The sequence below is a fragment of the Capra hircus genome, chromosome 5 (genome assembly GCF_001704415.2).
Source record: "Capra hircus breed San Clemente chromosome 5, ASM170441v1, whole genome shotgun sequence".
Classification (NCBI taxonomy): Eukaryota; Metazoa; Chordata; class Mammalia; order Artiodactyla; family Bovidae; genus Capra; species Capra hircus.
This window is the reverse complement of record NC_030812.1, coordinates 106188707-106211639: the sequence shown is the minus strand read 5'-3', so window position 1 is coordinate 106211639 and position 22933 is coordinate 106188707. Positions and strand designations below refer to the sequence as shown.

The window sequence follows — 22933 nt, the reverse complement described above, 5'->3', positions numbered from 1 at the left end:
GTGGTTTCTCCAGGTGGCAAAATTTGGGGGAGCAAGTTTAAAAAATCACAACTGTTTTTGATTGTTTACAAGATAAAGGCTAATGGGAGTGAAGAATGTCTTCTTACTTACATAAGATGTTTACACTTATGCAAGACTTAAGCTTTAAAAAAAATTTTCTCCACTTGGGTTCATGTGTTTTTTTTTTAACGGCTTGATTGAGGTAGGATTTACTTACTACAGAATTCACCCATTGTAGGTACACAGTCAGTAAGCTGTGATAAATTATAAATTTATGCAGCTGTCATCACCATCTGGTTTTAGGACACTTCCATTAGCCCAGAAGATTTCTTTGTGTTTGTTTATAGTTGGTTCTTCCTTCTACCCTCAAACCTGGACAACTCCTAATCTGCTTTCTGATTCTGTAGTTTTACCTTTTCTAGAAATTTAACATAGATGGAATCGTACAGGGTGATTTTGTGTATGGTTTCTTTCACTGAGCCTAATGATTCTTAAGGTTTATCTGTATTTTAGTATCAGTACTTCATTCATTTTTATGGTTGAATAATATTCTGTTGTATGGTTATACCACATTTGTTTATTCATTTATCAGTTGATGGACATTTCGATGTTTCCAGTTTATGGCTATTATGAATAATGCTATGAATATTCATGTACTAGTCTTTGTGTGGACATATGTTTTCATTTCTCTTGGGTAGATACCTAGGAGTGGAATTGCTGGGTTATATGGTAAGTTTGTGTTTAACTTTTTAAGAAACTGCCAAACTGTTTTCCAAAGTGGCTGAACCATCTTGCATTCCCACCAGTAATGTAGAGGCTTCCAGTTTCTCCACATCTTTGCCAACACTTGGTATTGTCAGTTTTTTTGCTTACAGCCATTCTAGTGGGTGTGTAGTGGTATCTCATTGTGGTTTTAATTTTATTTCCCTAATGACTAATGGTGTTGTGCATCTTTTCATGTGGGTATTAGCCATTTGTATATCTTGATGAAGTGTCTGCTCAAATCTTTTTTTTATTGGATTGTTTGCCATCTTATACTTGTTTTAAAATTTTGCTAAATATTCTGGATATAAGTCCTTTATCAGATGTATGATTTCATATAAGTATTTTCTTCTAGTCTGTGGTTCGATTTTCTGCCTCTTTTATGGATTGTGCTGTTATTATATCTAAGAAATCTTCTCTTAACCTAAGGCCAAAAGTTTGTTTTCATTTAGAAGTTTTATAATTTTAGTTTTTATGTTTAGGTCTGTGACCCATTTTGGATGATTTTTTGTGTATAGTCTTAGGTAAAGCTATAAGTTTGTTTTGGGGGCATTGAGGTATAGGAATATCCAGTAGTTGCAGCAGCATTTCTTTAAAACATGGCCTTTTTCCCATTTACCTTGCCAAGGTGATTTACCTTGCCCAGGTGATTTACCTTACCAAGGTGATTAACCTTGGCACCTTTGTTGAAAATCAGTTGACTATAAATATATAGGTTTATTTCTAGTCCATTTTGTTCTTTGATCTGTATGTTTCATCCTAACAACAATACTGTGCTATCTTGAGTACCATAGCTTTATAGTAAGTTTAGGTATCTGGTAGTAGTATAAGTCCTCCAGCTTGGTTCTTTTTTCAAAATTTCCAAAATATTTGCACTTCCACATAAATTTTAGAATCTACTCCATTTCTGTGGCAAAAGCCTGCTAGGATTTTGATAAGGATTGTCTTGAATTTGTAGATCAATTTGGCGGGAAAATTGTCATCTGGTTTCATGTGTTAATAGTTTTAGGGATATATTAGAAATTTGTTATTTTTCTTCTGATTCTCAAACCTGATTTCTTATCAGTGAATCTGCCCTCTTCCTGTGCTCTCAATTCTTTAGGGCGTACAAATGCCTAATTTAGAGCTTAAGGAAAAAGTGGAGCCTGAGGTTCTTAGCACTGACGTCCAAACTTCACCAGAACCAGGAACAAGAATGAACATTCTGCCGAAGAGAACAAGACGCGTCAAGTCTCAGGTGTCAATTTCTGTGGGCCATTTTGACAGGGATTTTACCTCCTTGACTGTGCAGAACACATGCCTGGTTTGGGGAGGTCATTCACATACTGTTCTTGAAAGACATTTTTTATTTACTTTTGAGATGAATAAGGAGGAAATTGTAACATTTGGTCTGATTTGATTTAGAGAGTTTTTTGTTAATATTAAACAGCTTTGACAGAGATGACAAATCAGAGTGACTCTGGGTACTGGGCCAATTTCATAGACATGCTGATGATTTCTAGTACATTTTATTTTCCTGGTTACTGTAAGTGAGAAGAGGAGGAAGAGAAGAAGAGTAGAAGAGAAGAGTAGGAAGGAGAGACTTTATTTTTCACACATCCTTCCTTTAAAAACCAGAATATAATTTTCTTGTGTCTGAATCATTCCAATGTAATTTCTATAATGTTCTTGTGACCTAGAATAATTTTAAAGCCTAATGAAAGCATCAGAAAAAAAATGCACATAATTTCTTTTTGTCTGCTTCTCTCCCACTTTCGTATTCCCATTTCTTTGTGGTCGACTTCAAGTTGTGTTTTGTTTCTGTTTTGGGGGTAATCTTAGTTCCTGGATCAGGGATAAGGCAGCAAGCCTATTTAGAGAGAATTAAAAATTTCCTTTATTTTTAACTGGCTCTTGAAACTTTTCTTAGGTAAGAAAGTAAATTAATGCATCACAAAACTAGACTAATGTGACTTTTATTTATTTTTTTTAGTCAGAGTCTGGAGAAGTGAATAGAAATACGGAACTGAAGAAGCTTCGGATTTTTGGGGCTGGGCCTAAGGTTGTGGGCTTGGCAATGGGAGTAAAAGAAAAGGAAGGTAAATCTATTACTTGGTCACGGAAAGTATTAAGGTGCAGTGGTGTGGTTATAACAAATGTAGATTGTGCTTGAATCGTAGTCTGCTGTGGGGTTTTCTAAGGATTGTATTGTAGACTTGCAGTATGATTTCCAGACAAATCACCTTTTTAATGGCAGATAATCTTAAGGTGTGAGAAGCCATAGTATGTTAAATTTTTATACTATTTTGGGAGAAAATTTCCTCCTCCATTTCCTCCTTCCACTTGACACAGAAATTATTGTTTTTAAAGGCTAATTTATAACAGAATGGTGAAATTAATGATTCTTACCTGGTGATCTAAAGCTTGCTGTTTTTAAATTTAAAAAGAAATAGAGGAGTCGCTCTGACCTTTAGAATCAGAATATGCTAGGGAGAGCTAATAATTTAGATTCTAATTATAATATTTTTCTGTAATTGCCTTGATGTATATTACACCACTTCTTTTAAGTAATCTATTTGAAGAATGGCTGGTGCTCCCAGCTTAGCATGTTAGAATTAGCATGTGAGTAAAATTGCTAACCCAGAGATAAGTACATTTCAATTTTAAGACTCAAGTTGACGAAGATTGTGTTGGATGTGTTTTTACTGTATAAGAATTTAATGGAATACTGTAAACACAAGTCATACTGATTTTTATGCATTTTATGATATGACTTAGGTCATGATTCCAATTCTGGACTGAACTCTGGTTGATCAGATAATATTGTTCTATCACCAAATATTCAGTATGATCAGACTTGCTTGATATATTACAATGTTTATTACTCTTAAAAATTAAGCACCTTATCATTTTTATGTTTGTAATTGTATTGGCTGGCAGTAATCTTAATACTAGTCTCAAATTAGTTCCTGATAAGTTCTACATGTGGGCAATACAGAATTAGTACTTAAACTCTCTGCAGCTCAGTTGCCTGGACTGGAATCCCAAATCTGCTACTGACTCAACTTTGTGAGTTTGGCCAGGTTACCTAACTTCTCTGTTCTTCAGATTCTTTATCTTCACTGGGGGATAATAATTTATCTGCCTCATAGTGTTGTGAGATTTTAACTAATTTAAATAATTTAAAATAGTGTCTGGTCCATGGTAAGCTCTCAACATTAGTTTTTACTATTATTATATAATTATTTTTATTTCAAGATGAGGTCTCCCGAAGACGAAAAGTTACCAACAGGTCAGACGCATTTAACATGCAAATGAGACAACGGAAAGGAACTCTCTCTGTTAACTTTGTAAGTGTTCTGAGATGTGTTAGGAGGGAAAGGATTTCTTTTTATTTTAGTTTTGCTTTTTTTACCTTGCTGTGTCTGGTTTGTCGTTTAGTTAGTTCATTTAGTCAGAAGACTTAGTGCATCTGAAGCTTCAGCTTTGGTGTATATCACATTAACCTTGCTTTGTGGCATACACACAGACGGTTCCTGAGTCATACACCTAGTGAATGAATGAGAGGATGACTCTGTCAACCCTTGGCTGTATTAGACAGTGCTCGGTCCTCAGCCCTCTACCAGTGAAGAGCATTTGTGTGTAGGAAGAGTGACATGGTTTATTTTATTTATAGAAATGGACATTCAAGTACCCTAGATTTGTAGTGGTCCTATACTCCGATACCTTGTTATACTTCTATTAACTTGCTTGTAGAAGCTCTGAGGAAATTCAGGAAGTTTTGCAAAGCTGTTTATATACTGTTATTTAAAATAAGCATTCAGGACTTCTGTTCATATTTTAGTGTACAGTATTTTGTTTCAATTAAGGCATTCCTGGTAAAGATTTAATACTGCTTTTTAATAAACTTATTAATAAACTTTCATGTTACTTTATTTTGTTGTTAACAGGTTGATCTGTATGTTTGTATGTTTTGTGGTCGGGGAAACAATGAAGATAAGCTGCTGCTGTGTGACGGGTGTGATGACAGCTACCATACGTTCTGTTTAATTCCCCCACTGCCTGACGTGCCCAAGGGCGACTGGAGGTGTCCTAAGTGTGTGGCCGAGGTACACACCCAACCTTACCTTTTGAAAGGAAGAAAAACATGCATAGAGCGTACAGTTAGCACTTCCCATGAAGCTGCTTCTCCTCTGTCTTTGTTTTTCAGAGCTTGAAATTGCTAGGCTTTTTGAAAGAGTGACAGTGACTGGAAATGTAACAGCTCTGTTTTTTTAAGTGTCTTCTTCTGACTGTGGTTTGATAACTCTTTTGCTACAGAATGAGACTTTTGCTAGACTGTTCATATTCTGGGAAAACAATAAAAGTGGAGAAAATCTGTAGGTTATTTGTTTTTTTCTTTAATTAAAAAAAAAAAAAGTAAAAATCAGATATGAAGCTCTAGAACTTAGGATCTATGCATCCAGTTTTCATGCTGCCACATAAACTGTTAACTTGTTTAAATTGTGACTTGATTGTACTAAATTTGTTATTGAAAGATTATAGTAATGTCACTGTCATGAAATGCCTGGTGTTTATTTTAACAAAATATGATAGAATGTTGAAGGGAAAGAGTTGGCTGGGTATATTTAGGTACATTGAAAGCATATGTTTATGATCTTTTAATTATTTTTTATTATTTTCAACATTAGGTGATTCAGAAGCAGTTCCATTCTAAGTCTTTGTGTTAAGAAATTGGTCATGATAGTAGGAAAAAAAAACATTCTTCTCTCTGGGTGTCTTAGCAACCTGGTGACTGTCCCTTTCTCCATTACCTTTCCTCCCTCCCTGAACGTTTGTTTTTTTCCACCAAGGATGATAGACATCTCTGGGCTTGATTCCAGGTTGGTAGCCCTCCAGGTGTGTGTCTTGATGCCAGAGCTTAATGCCAGCTCCAAGCCTGAAGCTGTCCCATGACCACCTTCCTCTGGAAGGCATGAGAATGCAATTGAGGTTTCAGAACATTATTTCCTGGTTCCACACTGAAAGTAATTAATACCTGTTTTGTGGTCTAGAGTTGACTGGATTTGTTTCACCTTGGAAAATGATCAAAGAAGGTCATACTTGAGAGCCTTGTACTTTCTTCAGTGTCAGTAAGTTAATCTTAGATATTTTTTTCTTCCCAGGAATGTAATAAACCTAGAGAAGCTTTTGGATTTGAACAAGCTGTACGAGAGTATACACTTCAGAGCTTTGGAGAGATGGCAGATAATTTTAAGTCTGACTATTTCAATATGCCAGTCCATGTGAGTATTTAGGTCACTTTGGGGAAGTATGAAAGATTTGTCTGAGTCCAAAGCTTTTGTTTTGCTTTTTAAAAGCTTCCATTATTTTGTGGAAAACAGAATCGGCATGAAAAAGATGATAGAACACCAGATCTGAGGATCAGGGGCCTGGGGTCATCTTCTGTTTCTTCAGCTTTCTCTTGTGGCAGTGTGTACTCTCCTGTTGAGAAATTGACTTCTGTCTTTCCCTTATTTGTGGACTCTCTGGGCACAGTCCTTTTCACACAAGCATGAAAGATGTGGCAGTTGCTGCTTTTATTTAGCTATTTGTGCTAGGAGGTTTGCTGCTTTTCCTGGGGCTTCTTGGGCTTAAAAAAAATCCCCATAAAATAATTTTCTAAAGCTATTAAAATTCAGCCTTGATTTTGTATTTCCTTTTTCTTCATTGTGTCCTGGGTCATCTTTATCCTACTTAGTTGGAAAGCAGCTTGCAGAAGAAAGCAGTTGAAGTTCATCGTGTTTTTTTGTGTGGTGTTTTTTTGTTTGTTTGTTTTCATTGTGTTTTTCATCTAAGTCGTCTTTCGCTTTTCCCCATCCTCAGTCAGAAAAGCTAAGACTGCATGCAGTCTTTTCAACTCTGAGAATTGAGAGGGCTTCTGTTTTTTCATTGGTTTTGTTCAGTTGACCTGTGTGTTATATTATAGTGGGTTATGACTGTATTGAGCTTGTAATCTGTTATCTCTGTTTTCCATGTGTAGATGGTCCCCACAGAACTAGTAGAAAAGGAATTCTGGCGGCTGGTGAGCAGCATTGAAGAAGACGTTATTGTAGAGTATGGAGCTGACATCTCCTCAAAAGACTTTGGGAGCGGATTTCCTGTGAAGGATGGCCGTAGAAAGATGCTGCCGGAAGAAGAGGTGCAGAGCATGCAGTAGTATCCAGACTTCTTACCTGTGGCCAACTCAGCCTTTGCTAGTAGAAAATGGCCTTTCTTTAATCCTAGGGACCACATTCATTTAAAACACTAAATATGTAGAATTTGGACATTACAAATAGTCTTCTGTTTTGAAAACAACAAATTCAGAGTAACTTTAAAAATCATTTAAGTTTTCATTTTAAAACAAGTTTAATTAGTTTAAAACTTAACTCCAGTTAAAAGATTTTGTGTAGCTCTCTCTATTTGGAAATGTAGATAATGACTTTAGGAAAAAAATAACTACATTTCACCGGTAGGTCCACAATTAAGTTTCCTTCAATATCTGGGCAGGTAGGTTTTCAAATATGCATTTAAATTATAACAGATGATCTTTAAAAGTAAAGCTGAAGTAAGATGATCATTTATTTCTTTTTCTTTTACTTTGGTCTTTGTCGCTTTCTTTTCCATTATATTTGGCAACAGTTGAGAATTCTATTTCCTGTTTTCCTACACATGGTAAGAAAAAAAAGGTACATAGTGGAGAAGGATACGTAGTTGAAAATATGGCCCCTCTAGGTCTCTTGTTACCATTGGCATGGTATATCTCTTTCCATTGTTTTACCTTGAAGCTGTTTGTATTTTGGAATCTAGCCTGTGTCTCTTATAGGCAGCATATGCTTGAATCTTGCTTTTTAAAAATCTAGTGTGAACTCTTATAGGCAGCATATGCTTGGATCTTGCTTTTTGAAAATCTAATGTGAAGGTTGACTTTAGTTGGAGTGTTCAGTCCATTTAAACTTAACGTGGTTGGTTTATATCTGCCGTCTTGCTGCTTTCTCTGTCTCCTGTGTTTTTGCTCCTCTCTCTTTCTTATCGCCTTCTTTTGGTGTTCAAGAGGTTCATACCATTTTAATTGGCCTGAAATTTTTTGGGGGGAGATACATATTTTGAGTTATTTAGTGGTTTTCTAAGAATTATAGTATACAGCTTTAAAAAAACCCAGCTTCATCAACAGTGTCTGTCTTTAACTGATTCTACTTCATTTCAATATTGACTTCTGGTAAATTAGAAACTTGGAAACTCTTTTCATTTGCTTTTCTCTTTTGCGTACTGTGTGTTGTATCCGCATATTGTATAATACACCAACATGGCAGTATAGTATTGCTTTAAACCATCTTATGGTCTTTAAAACAATGCAGAAAAAAGAATTTGACAGTCTTTTTTACATCATTACGCATATACATCCTTTCTGGTACTCTGTCATTCCTGGGGGTCCAGGATACTTTTTATTTGAGCCTCCTGGACTGTTTCTATTTGTAGTAGGTCTGCTAGCAGTGAATTCTTGTCTTTGCTTATGTGAGAGTGTCTTTATTTAGCCTTCTTTTAGTTTCTTAAGACTAAATACTTCTCAATTTTTTTTGGCTTTGATTGTGTTCTAGTTTCTTGAAATGATTGTTCTGATAATCTTGTTCAGTTCTATCCTTGTTTTCTGTAGAGGGAACTGCCCAACCTCCCCACATCACCATTTCCAAAAGTTCTTCATGATTAGAAGTCTGCTTTGTATCCAGGTCTCTAGTTAGACGGAAGACCCTGTTTCATCTTCTCTTGTATCCTTCCCTATGTAGTATGTCTCTGTGAGCAGGTAAGCATCATGCCTACAGAATCATGTTCTGAAACAGGAACGTGAATGTGTGTGCTCACATCGTTCCAACCCTGGCTTGCCTTGTTTGAGTCCCGTCTTACCCTGACCAGTCCATTGTAACTCCCTACAGTATCACCGACCCAGTTTATTCATGGTACAGTCTCATTCTTTATCATGCCAACTGTCCAGTCAGAAATATCTGACTACTTAATATGTGCTGAGTGGGGTTTTCATTTTTTGTTTTATTTATGATCAAAAGCTGTATCTTTTGGCCGTCTTCTTATTTTAGCCTTATTGATTTTTTCCCTCCTGTCATAGTAGAGCACAGGTTGAGATAATCACATTAGGGAAATGTTCAGATTATCTCATTCACAGATTCTCTCTTCAACTTTGTCACTGGTTATTTAACCTTTTTACTTTGAGGGTTTTAATCTCTGTATTATAGAAACTGTCACATAAAGTTAACATAATAATGAATTTCTCTCCCTTCCTCCCTGGCATCCAGGTTCAACCATTACCAGCCTTCTAATGGAAGGCAGTTGGATTCTCTTGTTTCTGCATTCAGACTTCTGCAGTATCACATCGCATATCCTCTGGAAAATGCAACTACACTCCTGCAAGAATGACAGTGGAAAAAGACAGATAGCGTTGTTACGAAAGTAGTTCGATTTTGTGGGTCTCCTGGGTTCCTTATACTCCACTTGGGTTCCTTAGGCCCCTTTGAGAACTGTTTGCCGCAAGGATGATAGCATTTTAAGTCTCTACCACATATGGCTTCAAAAGTGGGTGTTAGCAGCTCATGTCCAGAGCTTATATCCAGTTAGAAACCTCTGAAAACTCAGCACCTTTCCTTTTTCATTCTGGCTGTGCTTTCTTTGTTTTTTGGAAATTGCAGTTTCTTTTTTCTCTTGAACTCTTTGGTGAAACAAAAAAATTTTTTGTTGTTGTTAATAGATGTGTCTGTAGTGTGATTACCCAGGATTCTTGCCTGTAAAATCCCATGGACAAAGGAGCCTGGTGGGCTACAGTCCACGGGGTCACAAAGAATTGGACATTACTGAGCACATAGTTGGGATTGGGGGTGCTGACTTTCTGCACCATCTTGGTCTTCACTATTGCCACAGATTCAGGATTCTATATCCTATTCCATTTTGTCCTCACAGTATCTTGGCACCATAAATATATCGATAAACATTTTGGTAAGTTATGCTACCAGGGATAAAGTAGAAATACAATATCAACCTATTAAAATGAATCTTAGTATTTTACTGGTAAGCTGTGGGGGTGGGTGGGGAGTAATAATAAGCCTTATATGGGTAGAGTAAGCCAGAGATAGCTGGAATAATTAAAGGGAAATGTAAATATCACTTAAGAGATAGGATTAAATATTTAGGAATATGAGTTACATGTAGAGAGCAAGGAGCGCAGATTCTGTAGACTAGATGATTGTGACTTAACACAGTTTTTTACTTTTGTTTCTAAAGACTCTCTTGAGATATCTGTTGGGCTCTTGTCATTTCTGCTCTCATCTACACTGTTCTCCTTCTGTAGGAATATGCACTTTCTGGTTGGAACTTGAATAACATGCCTGTGCTCGAGCAGTCTGTTCTGGCGCATATCAACGTGGACATCTCTGGCATGAAGGTGCCGTGGCTCTATGTGGGGATGTGCTTCTCCTCCTTTTGCTGGCACATTGAGGATCACTGGAGCTATTCCATCAACTACCTGCACTGGTATGCACCGTCTTTGTTGACGGCACGCACACTGCGTGGCCTTTCTAAAGGTGCGACGATGTTAGGTGACGTGTTGGGGAGAACTGGCTTTAAAGTGTGTTCTACCCAAAGTAGGTGTGTAAGGGGGGGTCTCGGTACAGCGTCTCTGACACTTCCACTCTTAACGTGTGTGCAGCCAAGCCCCGGATTTTAGACCAGATGATTCTTAGTATTTAGTGTACAGGGAACATTTATTTGATTTAACTTTTGATACATAAGGCAGGATATTTAAAGTTTATATAGTCAAGATCTGACTAACCTTCAGTATTTGAAATTAAATGCCTATGTTACATGTGTATTCATTAAGGTTTTTTGTTGGTTTTTGTTTGTATTTACTTACGCAGTTCCTTGTCCAGTATTCTGATCTTAACCAAATGGTATTTTTCTTTCCATTTGAAAGATACTGCTCAGGTCAGACTGTGCAAACTAATGGTGTTCTTTCTTTCATCCCTGTGCTTTGCAATATGATAACTTCTAGCCACGTGTGGTTTTTTTAAATTAAAAGTTTACTTCATCATTTGCATTAACCACATTTTAAGTGCTTAATTGTCACTTGTGACTGGTGACCCTGGTATTGGCCAGCATAGATACAGAACATTTTCAGTCATTGCTGTAAGTTTCTATTAGAGACAGCACTGTGAATTGCATTACTATTTAAGTTATTCTGTAGATTGCATGACTAATTAAATCAATTTCCTTGAACTTCAATTAGTATTATAAGTAAACTGTAGTCCACTGAAGTCTGATGTATTGCCAGTGCCAAGTGTTTGGTCCTTAAGAGTCATAGATAGAACTCAGGATTTCAGCAATTTGTAAGATTCATAAGTATTATTCGGGATTTCAACAATGTCTCTCCTTGGCTTATTTCCTTGGATAGTAATGTTGAACTCCATGAAGTTGTACAGACATATTCTCTAGGGCATTGACTTTTACTTTGATCATGGTGGGGATAATTGGAATGTCCAGTGGACCTGTGAATCAGGCAGTATGTCAGTATCCTTTGGTACAGTGCTTGCTTTTCCTATAGCATCTTTCCTGTTTGGAGACGCTGTTTACTGCTCGACCTTAAAGAGTTCATTCGACTTGCCTTTCCATAGTGAAAACTACGTACCCACCTGTCCGTATACTCTTGCCTTACCTCCTGTTGTGAATAGTAGCACAGATTTTTGAAATGGTTGGTAGGATGCAAAATCCATAATCTATGGCCACAGAGCAAGACAAAGTTAATTACAGTTTAGTGGATTTGAGTCTGAGACCCTGGCCTCATGGGCACCGTGCTCTGCCTGGATAAACAGTTATTTCTTTGCTAGGGGAGAGCCAAAGACATGGTATGGCGTGCCATCTCATGCTGCAGAGCAGCTGGAGGAGGTGATGAGGGAGCTGGCCCCTGAGCTGTTTGAGTCCCAGCCTGACCTCCTGCATCAGTTAGTCACCATCATGAACCCCAATGTGTTGATGGAGCATGGGGTACCGGTGAGTCTTTTTGCATCTCCCTTCAGTATTTTAAAGTTAATGTATATCATAATGTATGCTTGGTTTTATAATGGGGAATAAAATCATGTCCTCTTCTAGCCAAATTAGAATTTATACTCTGAAGGGAACAACATTTATTTCATTAAGAATGGGTTGTTATGAAATGTGAAGCATACCTTATGTACAGCAGCCTGTCAGAATAACCTTGTTTTCAGTATATCTTGGTTTTAGTAAACATCTTATTTTCTTTATTATCTCCATTTAATCAAAGTAGCTGTGTCTTAAGTGGTAGTTCTAATAACTGATCCTTATCTTTGTGGAGATCATATTTCCATCTTTCATATAAAGATTTTATAGCCTTTCTTTGTATGAGATAATGAAGTAAAAATACACAAGGAACACCTTTTCTACTTTTAAATTTAGTTTTGAAAATGATTATTACCTTTAAATTGTACTAATGTTTGATAAAGTATAAATTCAGTGTTTGCTGCGTGTAGTCAAATAGTTATCATAACCTTAATGAGAAAGGAGATTGGGCGATGGTAATGTTGCCTTGTCTTTAAAGAGTTAATTTATACACAATCTTGGACTTTTCAAAAGACATAGTATTATCATAAAACCAAGAGATTCAGGAAAACTGATTTGAGGATCTCTCTGTATGACATAGGAGCTAATCAGTTAGTTTGCCCCCCAAAAATCATGCAAAAACAGTGAAATTCATCCTTTCCCACTGTGTACACCATAGGAATAAAAGGAATAAAAGAAAATTTCTCTTAATTGTAAAAATGTCATCAAGTTAGGAAACTAGTAGTAGCTCAGTGAGAGGAATGTTTTCTCCTTGAAAATTTCCTTGGGCTGTGAATTCTTGTCATGAATTATTTTAATTTATCAGTGACATAATATTATAAGAGGTGAAACTGACAGCTTCTTCAACACTGATGTTATTTTTTGGTATGTGTAGCTTAATAGTTTATTGTTGTCAAGTTTAAAAAGCTCTTCTGAAACTGGTGAAATGTCTCCCTTTTCTGTTGTTTTCATTTTGTTTTCTTCTGCTTTCGTATCCTGTTTCTGATTTGCGTTTAGGTGTACAGGACCAATCAGTGTGCTGGCGAGTTTGTGGTGACATTCCCTCGGGCCTATCACTCTGGGTTTAACCAAGGCTACAACTTCGCCGAGGCCGTGAACTTCTGCACTGCTGACTGGGTCTGTTCTATAGCAAGTGGCTGTTGTACGTCTACTAACACCCCTGGAGATGCATTGTAATTGCTGTGTTTGCTTAGCTGGGAGGGGAGGTTTATGAGTATTCAGTAGGGATTGGGATGTCTGCTGCAATTTAGAAAGTTCCAGGTAGTTTTTATTTGGAAGGTTTTATAGTTCTTTTCATTCGTTACTATCTTGTTCTGTTTGAATTTTAAATGAGCAGTTGATGTTTTCTGAATCTTCTCTGAGTGGACGTAATTCCTTTAGTCTCTGGTTTCTTTGAGCACTTTTTGGATTTTATAAAGGTGACCAGATCTTTGGGAATTAATTGTACCATATCAAATAGCTAGTTCTGATTTTTATCTTAAAATATCCCTTTATTATTTTCCTTCTGATAGATAATTAGTTGATTTTATTCTTGGCATTTTATGTTTTCTATATTCTTTTTAAAAAGATTATTTTAAAGGGTAGCCGTGATACTGAGATCTCTATGGGTTCCACTTTTGTGTAGATGATGTTGCCATTGATTGCTATTTTGCTTGTAAATGAAGTAGATATAAAAAAGTAATTAGTAGCTTTTACATCTTGGGGACATAAAACTGCAAACTTGTAATATACTATTTGACTTTATTTTTCCTTTAGTGAGATTATTCTGTTTGTCACCTCTCCTGACATTTTGGGGATTTTTTTTTTTTTTTTCCAGTAATATTGGATCTTACGTTTTCTATGGGCACCTTAGTTTGTTAAACTTCATAATTAGGCTTCCCTGGTGGCTTAGTAAAGAATCTGCCTGCAGTGGAGGAGACCCAGGTTCAATCCCTGGGTTGGGAAGATACCATGGAGAAGGAAATGGCTACCCACTCCAGTTTTCTTGCCTGCAGAATCCCATGGACAGAGGAGCCTGGCGGGCTAATTAGTCATATTGTTTCCTTGGCTAATGAATGAAATTGAATAATGAACAATCCTACTCGACCTAGTCATTCTAAACTTCTTACGTATTAGAAAGTAGCAAGAGCAAAACAGAGCTTAAGACTTTGTCTTGGACTTGCACTATATTTTAGAAAACCCAGCTTACATTTATTAAGTGTTTGTGATTTACTTGTTCCTTGGCCAGGTAGATACAGTGTGGAAATGCAGGTGATTCAGAGATGAGTTGGAAATGATTCTACCTCTAACATGCTCATTATTACTGCTGTCTAATCTTGGGCAACTTTTAATTTCTCTGGTCCCAAATTCTTTTTTACCTGCTATGTAAAAATGCTAAGATACACTTAATGACCTCAGACAAGTGAGGTAATATATGTGAAAGTCCTTGATACTCCTTAGGAGAAAAGTGTGATATAATTGAAAAGTAAAAGCAGCTTTATATCTGGAATAAAGTGATGGTACAAATTTTTATAAGCTACAGTGGACAATCAGTTCTATTTTATGTGGCTTCCTTACTTGTGATAATTAAAAACTGCAAGTCCTATGGTTTTGTTTTTCTTCTTACTCTTGCTTTAAGGCTGAGAAATGTTTACATACCTGAGAATTTAAAAAGAATTGTATATTGTCGGTAGACAAGATAAATGCCGAACATAAGCTCAACGTGTTTTGTTTTTTTTTTGCTTCATAAGCTCAACATGTATTTTCTTGGGAAAGATTGTTTCTTTGGAAGAGTGGGGAAATAGTGCTGGATTCAGAGATAGTACTGTGCTCTGGCGCTCTGATTCCTGTGATTCCCCTCTGCTTCCTCAAAATGGAGGCCAACTCCAAAAGCTTCTCAGAGGTTGACTTTATTTTTTCTGTGATGTTACAGTTTTCAGATACAAACAAAAACTTCAGCCATCCAAGTTTTTCCACTTGAGTAAAGGAAAGAAGTTGGAGAGAGAGAAAGAGTTTGTGTAGTGTAGCTAGTATCAGTTTTATTTAAAGCGTGTTAGATTTGTTAGAAGTTATCTTAGAGAGTGTATCTGTTGGCTTATGAAAAGTGATCATTTAGTAATTTATTTCGTGTAGGAAAATTAAAGTACATAATCTCATGATTGCACTTCGGATTTTTTCTAGGCCAGACTGGTAGTTTTAAAAATAATTTCTAGATGCTAACATCTAAATAGTCCTTATAAAAAAATAGTCCTTATGAACTAGTGCTTTTTCCTTCCCTTCCCTTCCATTTTCCCTCCTTTGTAGTAGCGTCTGGTTTTTTTGTTTTGTTTTGTGGAAACATCAGTGTTGAATATGTCCAATTATATCTTTATAGCTTGGTAATTTTCTTTCTTTTCCTGTAAGGTCAGTCCCATGTGACAGGTGTAAGAGTTCTGCCTCATTTATGTGTCAAGAAACTCATGCCTGAGGTGCATAACTGCGTAATGATTGGAAGTCAGCCACTTAGGCTCGAAGCTCAGCATCGGGGGTTGGGGGATTTTCTTTGGGAAGGCCTTTGTGAAATTCTTGCTAGGCGATAAAGTTTTAATATTTACAGTTACCTCTAACATTCAAATGGATGCTCTTGTTCTGTGTTGTTTATAAGAAAAAAAGAGGATCTGGGGTAAGCAGTGGTTCTGTTCTGGAATGTGTTACAAGCAAGTACTTTAATTTGAGAATCTTGTATTGTTTTCAGTTGCCCATTGGACGTCAGTGTGTGAGTCACTACCGCCGGCTGAGGCGCCATTGTGTCTTCTCCCATGAGGAGCTCATCTTCAAGATGGCGGCAGATCCGGAATGCTTAGACGTGGGGTTGGCTGCCATGGTGTGCAAGGAGTTGACGCTCCTGACTGAGGAGGAGACACGGTTAAGAGAATCTGTGATGCAGATGGTGAGTTTGCTGATTACACTGCTCACGGAAAACACTAAAAATTGAACCTGTGGTGGAAAGAATCCATTTTCATCTTCAATCCCTCTAGAAGTTGAACACAGAAATGGCTTGTTTGGAGATTTCATACCTTTGTTTCTGCCATTTTGGTTTAAGTTGAAGTTTTAGGAATCTTGATGTCAGCATCTCCAGATTTTTAAAAATGCAGTCCTGTCAGGTAGAATTTCTTAGGTATATATTTTTAAAATTTTCCTAGGTATAGTGTTTCTTTAGGTGAGAAAAATCAAGTTCTCTCAGCTTTGCAATTAAACAAAAGTTGTGTTGCTGGTGATTGCAGATTGTCCGAGTTAATCAATCTGTCTTTCCCGCCAATCTGAGTTTTTCGTGAATATAAGAAGCACTGAATAACCCAGTGTTGGGATTTTGAATGCTTCAAATAAACTAAACATCATATTGAAATGGAAACTAAATATATGTTTTCAGCCTGTCTTAGCCCATTTTCCCTAACCCTCCCTACGTAGTTAGCCTCACTGGCTGTGTACCATGCTCCCTCCTTCTCTGTGTAGCCTACTTTATTTCCCATGATACACAATTCCTCGTGGAATCTTAGTTCCCGGACCAGGGATTGAATCTGTGTTCCTGTATTGGTAGGCGGATTCTTAACCACTAGATCACTATGGAGGTCCCTTAGTGGAATTTTTTACTATAAAACTTACTTGATCCTTTAATGTGCTGGTATTTGTTAATTTCCAGTTGGAAGAGGTATGATGCATAGCATTTATCTCCCCCTAAGTTTCCTTGTTTTTTTGTGGAATACTTTCTAGGGTTAGTGGTCCTTGGAGTATGTTTTGGGAAGAGGTGTAGAATTTCTTGAAGCAGCCAGGATTAGTCAGATGATGTATTAGCATTCCCTGTTTGCCAGCTGTTAACGTAAGAAATACCTGCAGTGCATTTTGGAACCATTTTTGTATTAAAGTAACTTTTAAAGAAAATACGAAGTGCTTCTATGAGAAAATGAAAAGATAGGAGAGTTCAGCCAGGAGAGATCTAGATAAGAAGAAAATATTGAAAGAATTGGGTTGTGTCTGCCAGTGAATAAACTATTAGATCACTACCTTGTTTAAGTGGAGAAAAAAAAGAAGATTGCTCTCATAGTGGAATTGGTTTGTAAACACCATGCTCAGGTAAGTAGAAACTGTAAAGGGGACCCCCTTATTTATCAAATGGAAGCCTTTGTAAAATGCACGCCAGGTGCCCTTTCTTAAAGTGGCATACCAAATTTGATAAGCTTTCTTTTTTCCAGTTTTAATATTTTTTAAAATTAAAGTCAAGTTGATTTACAATGTTTTAATTTCTGCTGTACAGCAGAGTAATTCAGTCACATATACATTCTTAATGTTCTTTTCCATTATGGTTTATCATAAGATATTGAATATAGTTTTCTGTGATATATATAATAGGGCTTTGTTGTTTATATGCAAAAGGTTAGCTTCTTTTTGATGCCTTGTTGAAATAGATTATACTTTGATTTTCATAGTTTAAGTAATTTTACATCTCTTTATCCTTGCATGTGTTTGTACCTATCTGTTATTTTCAGACTATTAAAATTTTTAGTTCAAGAGTATATTGTCCCTGGGGACAGTGCTTTTTGATTTATCTTTTTCTTATGTTAAATAGAAAAAAAACCCACATAAAACATATAGAACTTCATGAATTATTCTATGGCAGCCGTTGTTGTCATCACCATATGATGATGAAATAGAACTTTATCAGCTAGCCAGTATTTTGTAATAACTATAGGGTATAACCTTTCAAAATTGTATATTAAAAAAGGTTTTTAGGGCAAAATATGTTAGAAAAATAATACTAGCAAATAAAAAAGTCTTGGCTTACTGTGCCCAAGAAAACCCTTATCAGCCATCTTCAAAGTACCTCCCAATTACTGCTTCCTGTCCTTCCTTCAACAAATGACTTTCAACCTCTTTACAAAGGAAGCATTTCCTGCATTTTAAGATGTTTTTATCAGTCACATGTGCATTCTTAGATACTAAGGTTTAGTCTTGTTCATAAAAAATTAGCAATGTTTTTAGAAAATATTTTGAGGATGTGCCATCGTATCTCCCGTGTTTATGTCGTCAGAGTAGTAAAAAAAAAAATTAACAAGTTTAAGTTCTCTGATGCTTGAAAGACTGGAAAGACACGATCAGGTGACATCAGTTGTATTTCAGGGTGTCCTGATGTCGGAGGAAGAGGTGTTTGAGCTTGTGCCTGATGATGAGCGGCAGTGTTCAGCCTGCAGGACCACCTGTTTCCTCTCTGCTCTCACATGCTCCTGTAATCCTGAACGGCTCGTGTGTCTCTACCATCCGACTGATCTGTGCCCCTGCCCCATGCAGAAAAAATGTCTTAGGTATCCACACGTTTCTCGTAAGGCTTCCATTACAGTCTTTTTAAAAATTGTTAATACTCTTGTTCGTAATGCCCTTCCTTGTGTTTGTTCTGGTTACCTCTTACCCGTCCGCCTCCTTTCTTGAGGGTCAGCCCATTAAAGTTGGCCCTGAACTTACTGAGTACAGTGAGTTGCTTTATCAAGTTGATGGGACACATTCCTTGCCTCTCTCTGAATTAAAGCTCTGTGAGCTGCTTAGGCTCTTCTCTTTATGTGTACCTGACCATGGTACTTCCCTTAAGGTGATTCTGTTTCAGTGTTAATTTATTTTCAAATTATTGTTGGGTTTTGAAAGTTTTTATTTTTGTATGTGATCTTCTTTTTAGATATCGCTACCCATTGGAGGACCTCCCTTCTCTGCTCTATGGTGTGAAGGTCAGGGCACAGTCCTATGACACGTGGGTCAGTCGTGTTACAGAAGCATTATCTGCCAACTTCAGTCACAAGAAAGGTTAAGTTTCTTCCTTTTTTAAGCAGACACTGAAATGGTTTTCACTTTGAAAGAGATCTTGTTTTGTTTCATGTGTTTTTCCTCCATTAAGGAAAAGTCCTAGGCTTCGTAAGAGATTTGAGACCAATGAGTTGGTTGACTATAGACTTAATTTCCTGTTTGAGAATCTTTTGTTAAGTGATAAAGTTGATATAAAATGAGACAGATTGCTAACAGCAGATGTATCATATATTTTGGGGAACCGTTGTTACAAGTAGACTCACATTAATGGCTTACTGAGCAATTCTTTTTTCAAGAAAATTAGAGTTACCAAGGGAACATTTCATGCAAAGGTGGGCACAATAAAGGACACAAATAGTATAGACCTAACAGAAGCAGAAGATATTAATAGGTGGCAAGAATACACAGAAGAAATATACAAAAAAGATTTTCACAACCCAGATAATCACAATGGTGTGATCACTCACCTGGAGCCAGACATCCTGGAATGCGAAATGAAGTGGGCCTTAGGAAGCATCACTACAAACAAGGCTAGTGGAGGTGATGGAATTCCAGTTGAGCTATTTCAAATCCTAAAAGATGATGCTGTTGAAAGTGCTGCACTCAGTATGCCAGCAAATTTGGAAAACTCAGCAGTGGCCACAGATCTTGAAAAGGTCAGTTTTCATTCCAGTGCCAAAGAATGCTCAAACTACCACACAATTGCACTCATCTCACACACTAGTAAAGAAATGCTCAATTTTCTCCAAGCCAGGCTTCAACAGGATGTGAACTGAGAACTTCCAGATGTTCAAGCTGGATTTAGAAAAGGCAGAGGAACCAGAGATCAAATTGGCAACATCAACTGGGTCATCAAAAAAGAGTTCCAGAAAAACATCTACTTCAGTTTCATTGAATGTGCCAAAGCCTTTGACTGTGTGGATCACAACAAACTGTGGAAAATTCTTAGAGCTGGGAATACCAGACCACCTGACCTGCCTCCTGAGAAATCTGTGTACAGGTCAAGAAGCAACAGTTAAAACTGGATGTGGAACAACAGACTGGTTCCAAATCGGGAAAGGAGTACTTCAAAGCTGTATATTGTCGCACTGCTTATTTAACTTATATGCAGAGTACATCATGAGAAACGCTGGACTAGATAAAGCACAAGTTAGAATCAAGATTGGTGGGAGAAACATCAATAACCGCAGATATGCAGATGACACCACACTTATGGCAAAAAGCAAAGAACTAAAGAGCCTTTTGATGAAAGTGAAAAGAGAGTGAAAATGTTGGCTTAAAAACTAAGATCATGAAAACTAAGATCAGATCGTTCAGAAAACTAAGATCATGGCATCTGGTCCCATCACTTCATGGCAGATAGATGGGGAAACAGTGGAAATAGTGACAGACTTTATGGTTTTAGGCTCCAAAATCAAATTGCAGATGGTGACTGCCGCCATGAAATTAAAAGACGCTTGCTCCTTGGAAGAAAAGCTATGACCAACCTAGACAGCATATTAAAAAGCAGAGACATTACCTTGCCAAAAAGGTCATCTAGTCAAGGCTACGGTTTTTCCAGTAGTCGTGTATGGATGTGAAAGTTGGACTATAAAGAAAGAATTGATGCTTTTGAACTGTGGTGTTGGAGAAGACTCTTGAGAGTCCCTTGGACTACAAGGAGATCCAGTCAGTGCATCCTAAAGGAAATCAGTCCTGAATATTCATTTGAAGGACTGATGCTGAAGCAGAAACTCCAGTGCTTTGGCCACATGATGCGAAGAGCTTACTCATTTGAAAAGACCTTGATGCTGGGAAAGATTGACGGCAGGAGAAGAAGGGGACGACAGAAGATGAGATGGTTGGATGGCATCACCGACTCAATGGACATGAGTTTGAGTAAACTCCGGGAGTTGGTGATGGACAGAGAGGCCTGGTGTGCTGCAGTCTATGAAGTCGCAAAGAGTCAGACACAACTGAGTGACTGAACTGAACTGAGAAATTCTCAGAATTAGGAACAAGCCACCTGGTATAAGCTTCAGTTGTATTGGCGGGATTTTAACAGCTGTAGTGTTTTTGCTAATTGGTTGGTGATTGGCTTTTTATTTTCTGTGGTGATAGTATATGGCTCTCTTTGGTTTTTACAGATTTGATTGAGTTACGAGTAATGTTGGAGGATGCTGAGGATAGGAAATACCCAGAGAATGATCTCTTTCGAAAACTTAAGGATGCTGTAAAAGAAGCTGAGACGTGTGCTTCTGTGGCTCAGCTGCTTCTGAGCAAAAAGCAGAAACACAGGTAAGACTGAGAAGAATTTCTCTATTGGTTTTCCGTTTTGTTTGACCAGAGTAATGACAGAGTCTTAATTGTCTGTGAGGCTGTGTTACCCTTCCCAAGTAATGCCCAGCCTTGTCTCCTGCTGCGCGCGCTTCTCTTGCTCTGCCTGCACTACCCGCCCTGTTCGTCATCATCACTGTGCTGCCCCTGCCCTTCCCCCTCCCTGTGCTCCCCCTGCCCTTCCCCCTCCCTGTGCTCCCCCTGCCCTTCCCCCTCCCCGTTGCTCCCCCTGCCCTTCCCCCTCCCCGTGCTCCCCCAGCCCTTGCCCCTCCCCGTGCTCCCTCAGCCCTTCCCCCTCACCGTGCTCCCCCTGCCCTTCCCCCTCACTGTGTCCTCTGCTTAGGGCTTGCGTATTTGCTCCTGGCCCTCCTTGGGGCTATGTTCCCAGATACCCAGCTGGCTTACTCCCTTGCTTCTTCCAAGTCTTTTTTAGACATCATATTCTTGGAGAGGCCTTCTCGGACAACCTTGTAAAATTGCAGCCTTTTTATTCTTCCTTCCTGCTTTGTTTTTCTCCTGGTAGACGAATCTACTTACTGCCTTATCTCCTCCTCCTTTTCCTACCCCACTGGAAGATAATGCTAGAGTAGAACGTGGGATTTTCATCCTTTTCATTGCTGTGCTTTGAAGCATGCCTGGTACACAGTAGGTGTGTAATAGTGTCTGTAAATAGATGATACTGCAGGCTGAAGGCAGGTGGCAGCAGAGAGTGACTTGGGTGCAGGGGAGGCTGTTAAGGAGCATGGCAGTATATGCCTTGGATTTCACATAATTCACGTTTCATTTTCTGTGGCAGTGTTTCATTCTAACACATTCCTTGTGTCTGAATAGTGTTTTCTATAGCAGTTCACATTGGGTTTTTAATTACTTGGTACATTTTTTAATCTTTTGTTTTATGAGAGACCAATCATCAGTCAGGACTCCACACCTGTCACTGGGTCTCTTACCCCCGCCTCCCCACCTTGGAGAATCTGGCCAAAGCTTAGAGACCCTTTTCTTAGAAAAGTGTATGTACAGACGTAATCTGGAGTCAGTTTCACAGGGTTTGTTATCTCCTAAGCTGGGTTAAAGGCCTTTGTTCTACATCTTAAGTTCCCTGAGATGGAGGATTTAGTTTTATCAGTGAACTTAACATTTTACTGTGAGAATTTATTAAATGTTTGAAATGTTTAATACTTCTTAGGTTGGAAGAATTATAATTTAGAGTGTTGAATCTTTGAGCCATTAACTGAAGAGCTAAGAATCTCATTTGAAAATGAAATCCCTCAGACACTTGTATTTTGGGATTTCTTGGGTTAGAATTCTGAAGAGACTAGAAACCCCCTTAATGCTGGAGTGACTGAATTTTCTTACTTACGTCTCAACATTGACACCAGGCAGAGCCCAGACGGTGGGAGGACGCGGACCAAACTGACGGTTGAAGAGTTGAAGGCCTTTGTCCAGCAGCTCTTCAGTCTTCCGTGCGTCATCAGCCAAGCTCGACAAGTAAAGGTGGAGTATCGCGTTCTTTCTGGGGTAAAAAGAATAGTGTGTCTTGATTCGTTTTTTTGTTCTGTATGTTTCTCTTCTCAAATAAGTGCTGCTGTTTAAGGTTTTTCAATAGGTAGTAAGAACTCTCTTGGTTTCATTCTTAGTCTTTAATTCCTCCTTTAAATTCTGGAACTAAGGCTAGTTTAGAAATATTTTTTTTCTCTGTTACTTTTAGGCCAGAACCTCCATTTAACGTAGATGTAATTGAAATGGAAAAAAATTAGTAAAAGGAATCAATGTATCAGTGAATTACTAGCCCATGAACTTTTGAAAATGCAGGGCTCTGAAATTACCAGGGCCATCATGGCTTAATGAGTATGTAAAATCTCAGAAGTGTCTCTCAGATACATTAATCTGCATAGTTAACTTTTGATAAGTTGTGGTGTCT

At 37.8% G+C, this 22933-nt stretch overlaps 1 protein-coding gene across 1 annotated transcript in view; it reads left to right on the top strand.

The window, feature by feature from the left end:
- The window catches only part of KDM5A (lysine demethylase 5A), a 61218-nt gene that overhangs the window by 10050 nt on the left and 28235 nt on the right, over nucleotides 1–22933 (top strand). The window contains exons 5-18 of the mRNA XM_018048651.1: nucleotides 1865–1999; nucleotides 2735–2840; nucleotides 4000–4091; nucleotides 4692–4850; nucleotides 5907–6026; nucleotides 6764–6922; nucleotides 10115–10296; nucleotides 11646–11808; nucleotides 12892–13011; nucleotides 15608–15802; nucleotides 18028–18209; nucleotides 18575–18699; nucleotides 20826–20976; nucleotides 22392–22506. Of these exons, the coding sequence (XP_017904140.1) occupies nucleotides 1865–1999; nucleotides 2735–2840; nucleotides 4000–4091; nucleotides 4692–4850; nucleotides 5907–6026; nucleotides 6764–6922; nucleotides 10115–10296; nucleotides 11646–11808; nucleotides 12892–13011; nucleotides 15608–15802; nucleotides 18028–18209; nucleotides 18575–18699; nucleotides 20826–20976; nucleotides 22392–22506 (2004 nt within the window). The remainder of the gene's footprint in view (nucleotides 1–1864; nucleotides 2000–2734; nucleotides 2841–3999; nucleotides 4092–4691; nucleotides 4851–5906; nucleotides 6027–6763; nucleotides 6923–10114; nucleotides 10297–11645; nucleotides 11809–12891; nucleotides 13012–15607; nucleotides 15803–18027; nucleotides 18210–18574; nucleotides 18700–20825; nucleotides 20977–22391; nucleotides 22507–22933) is intronic.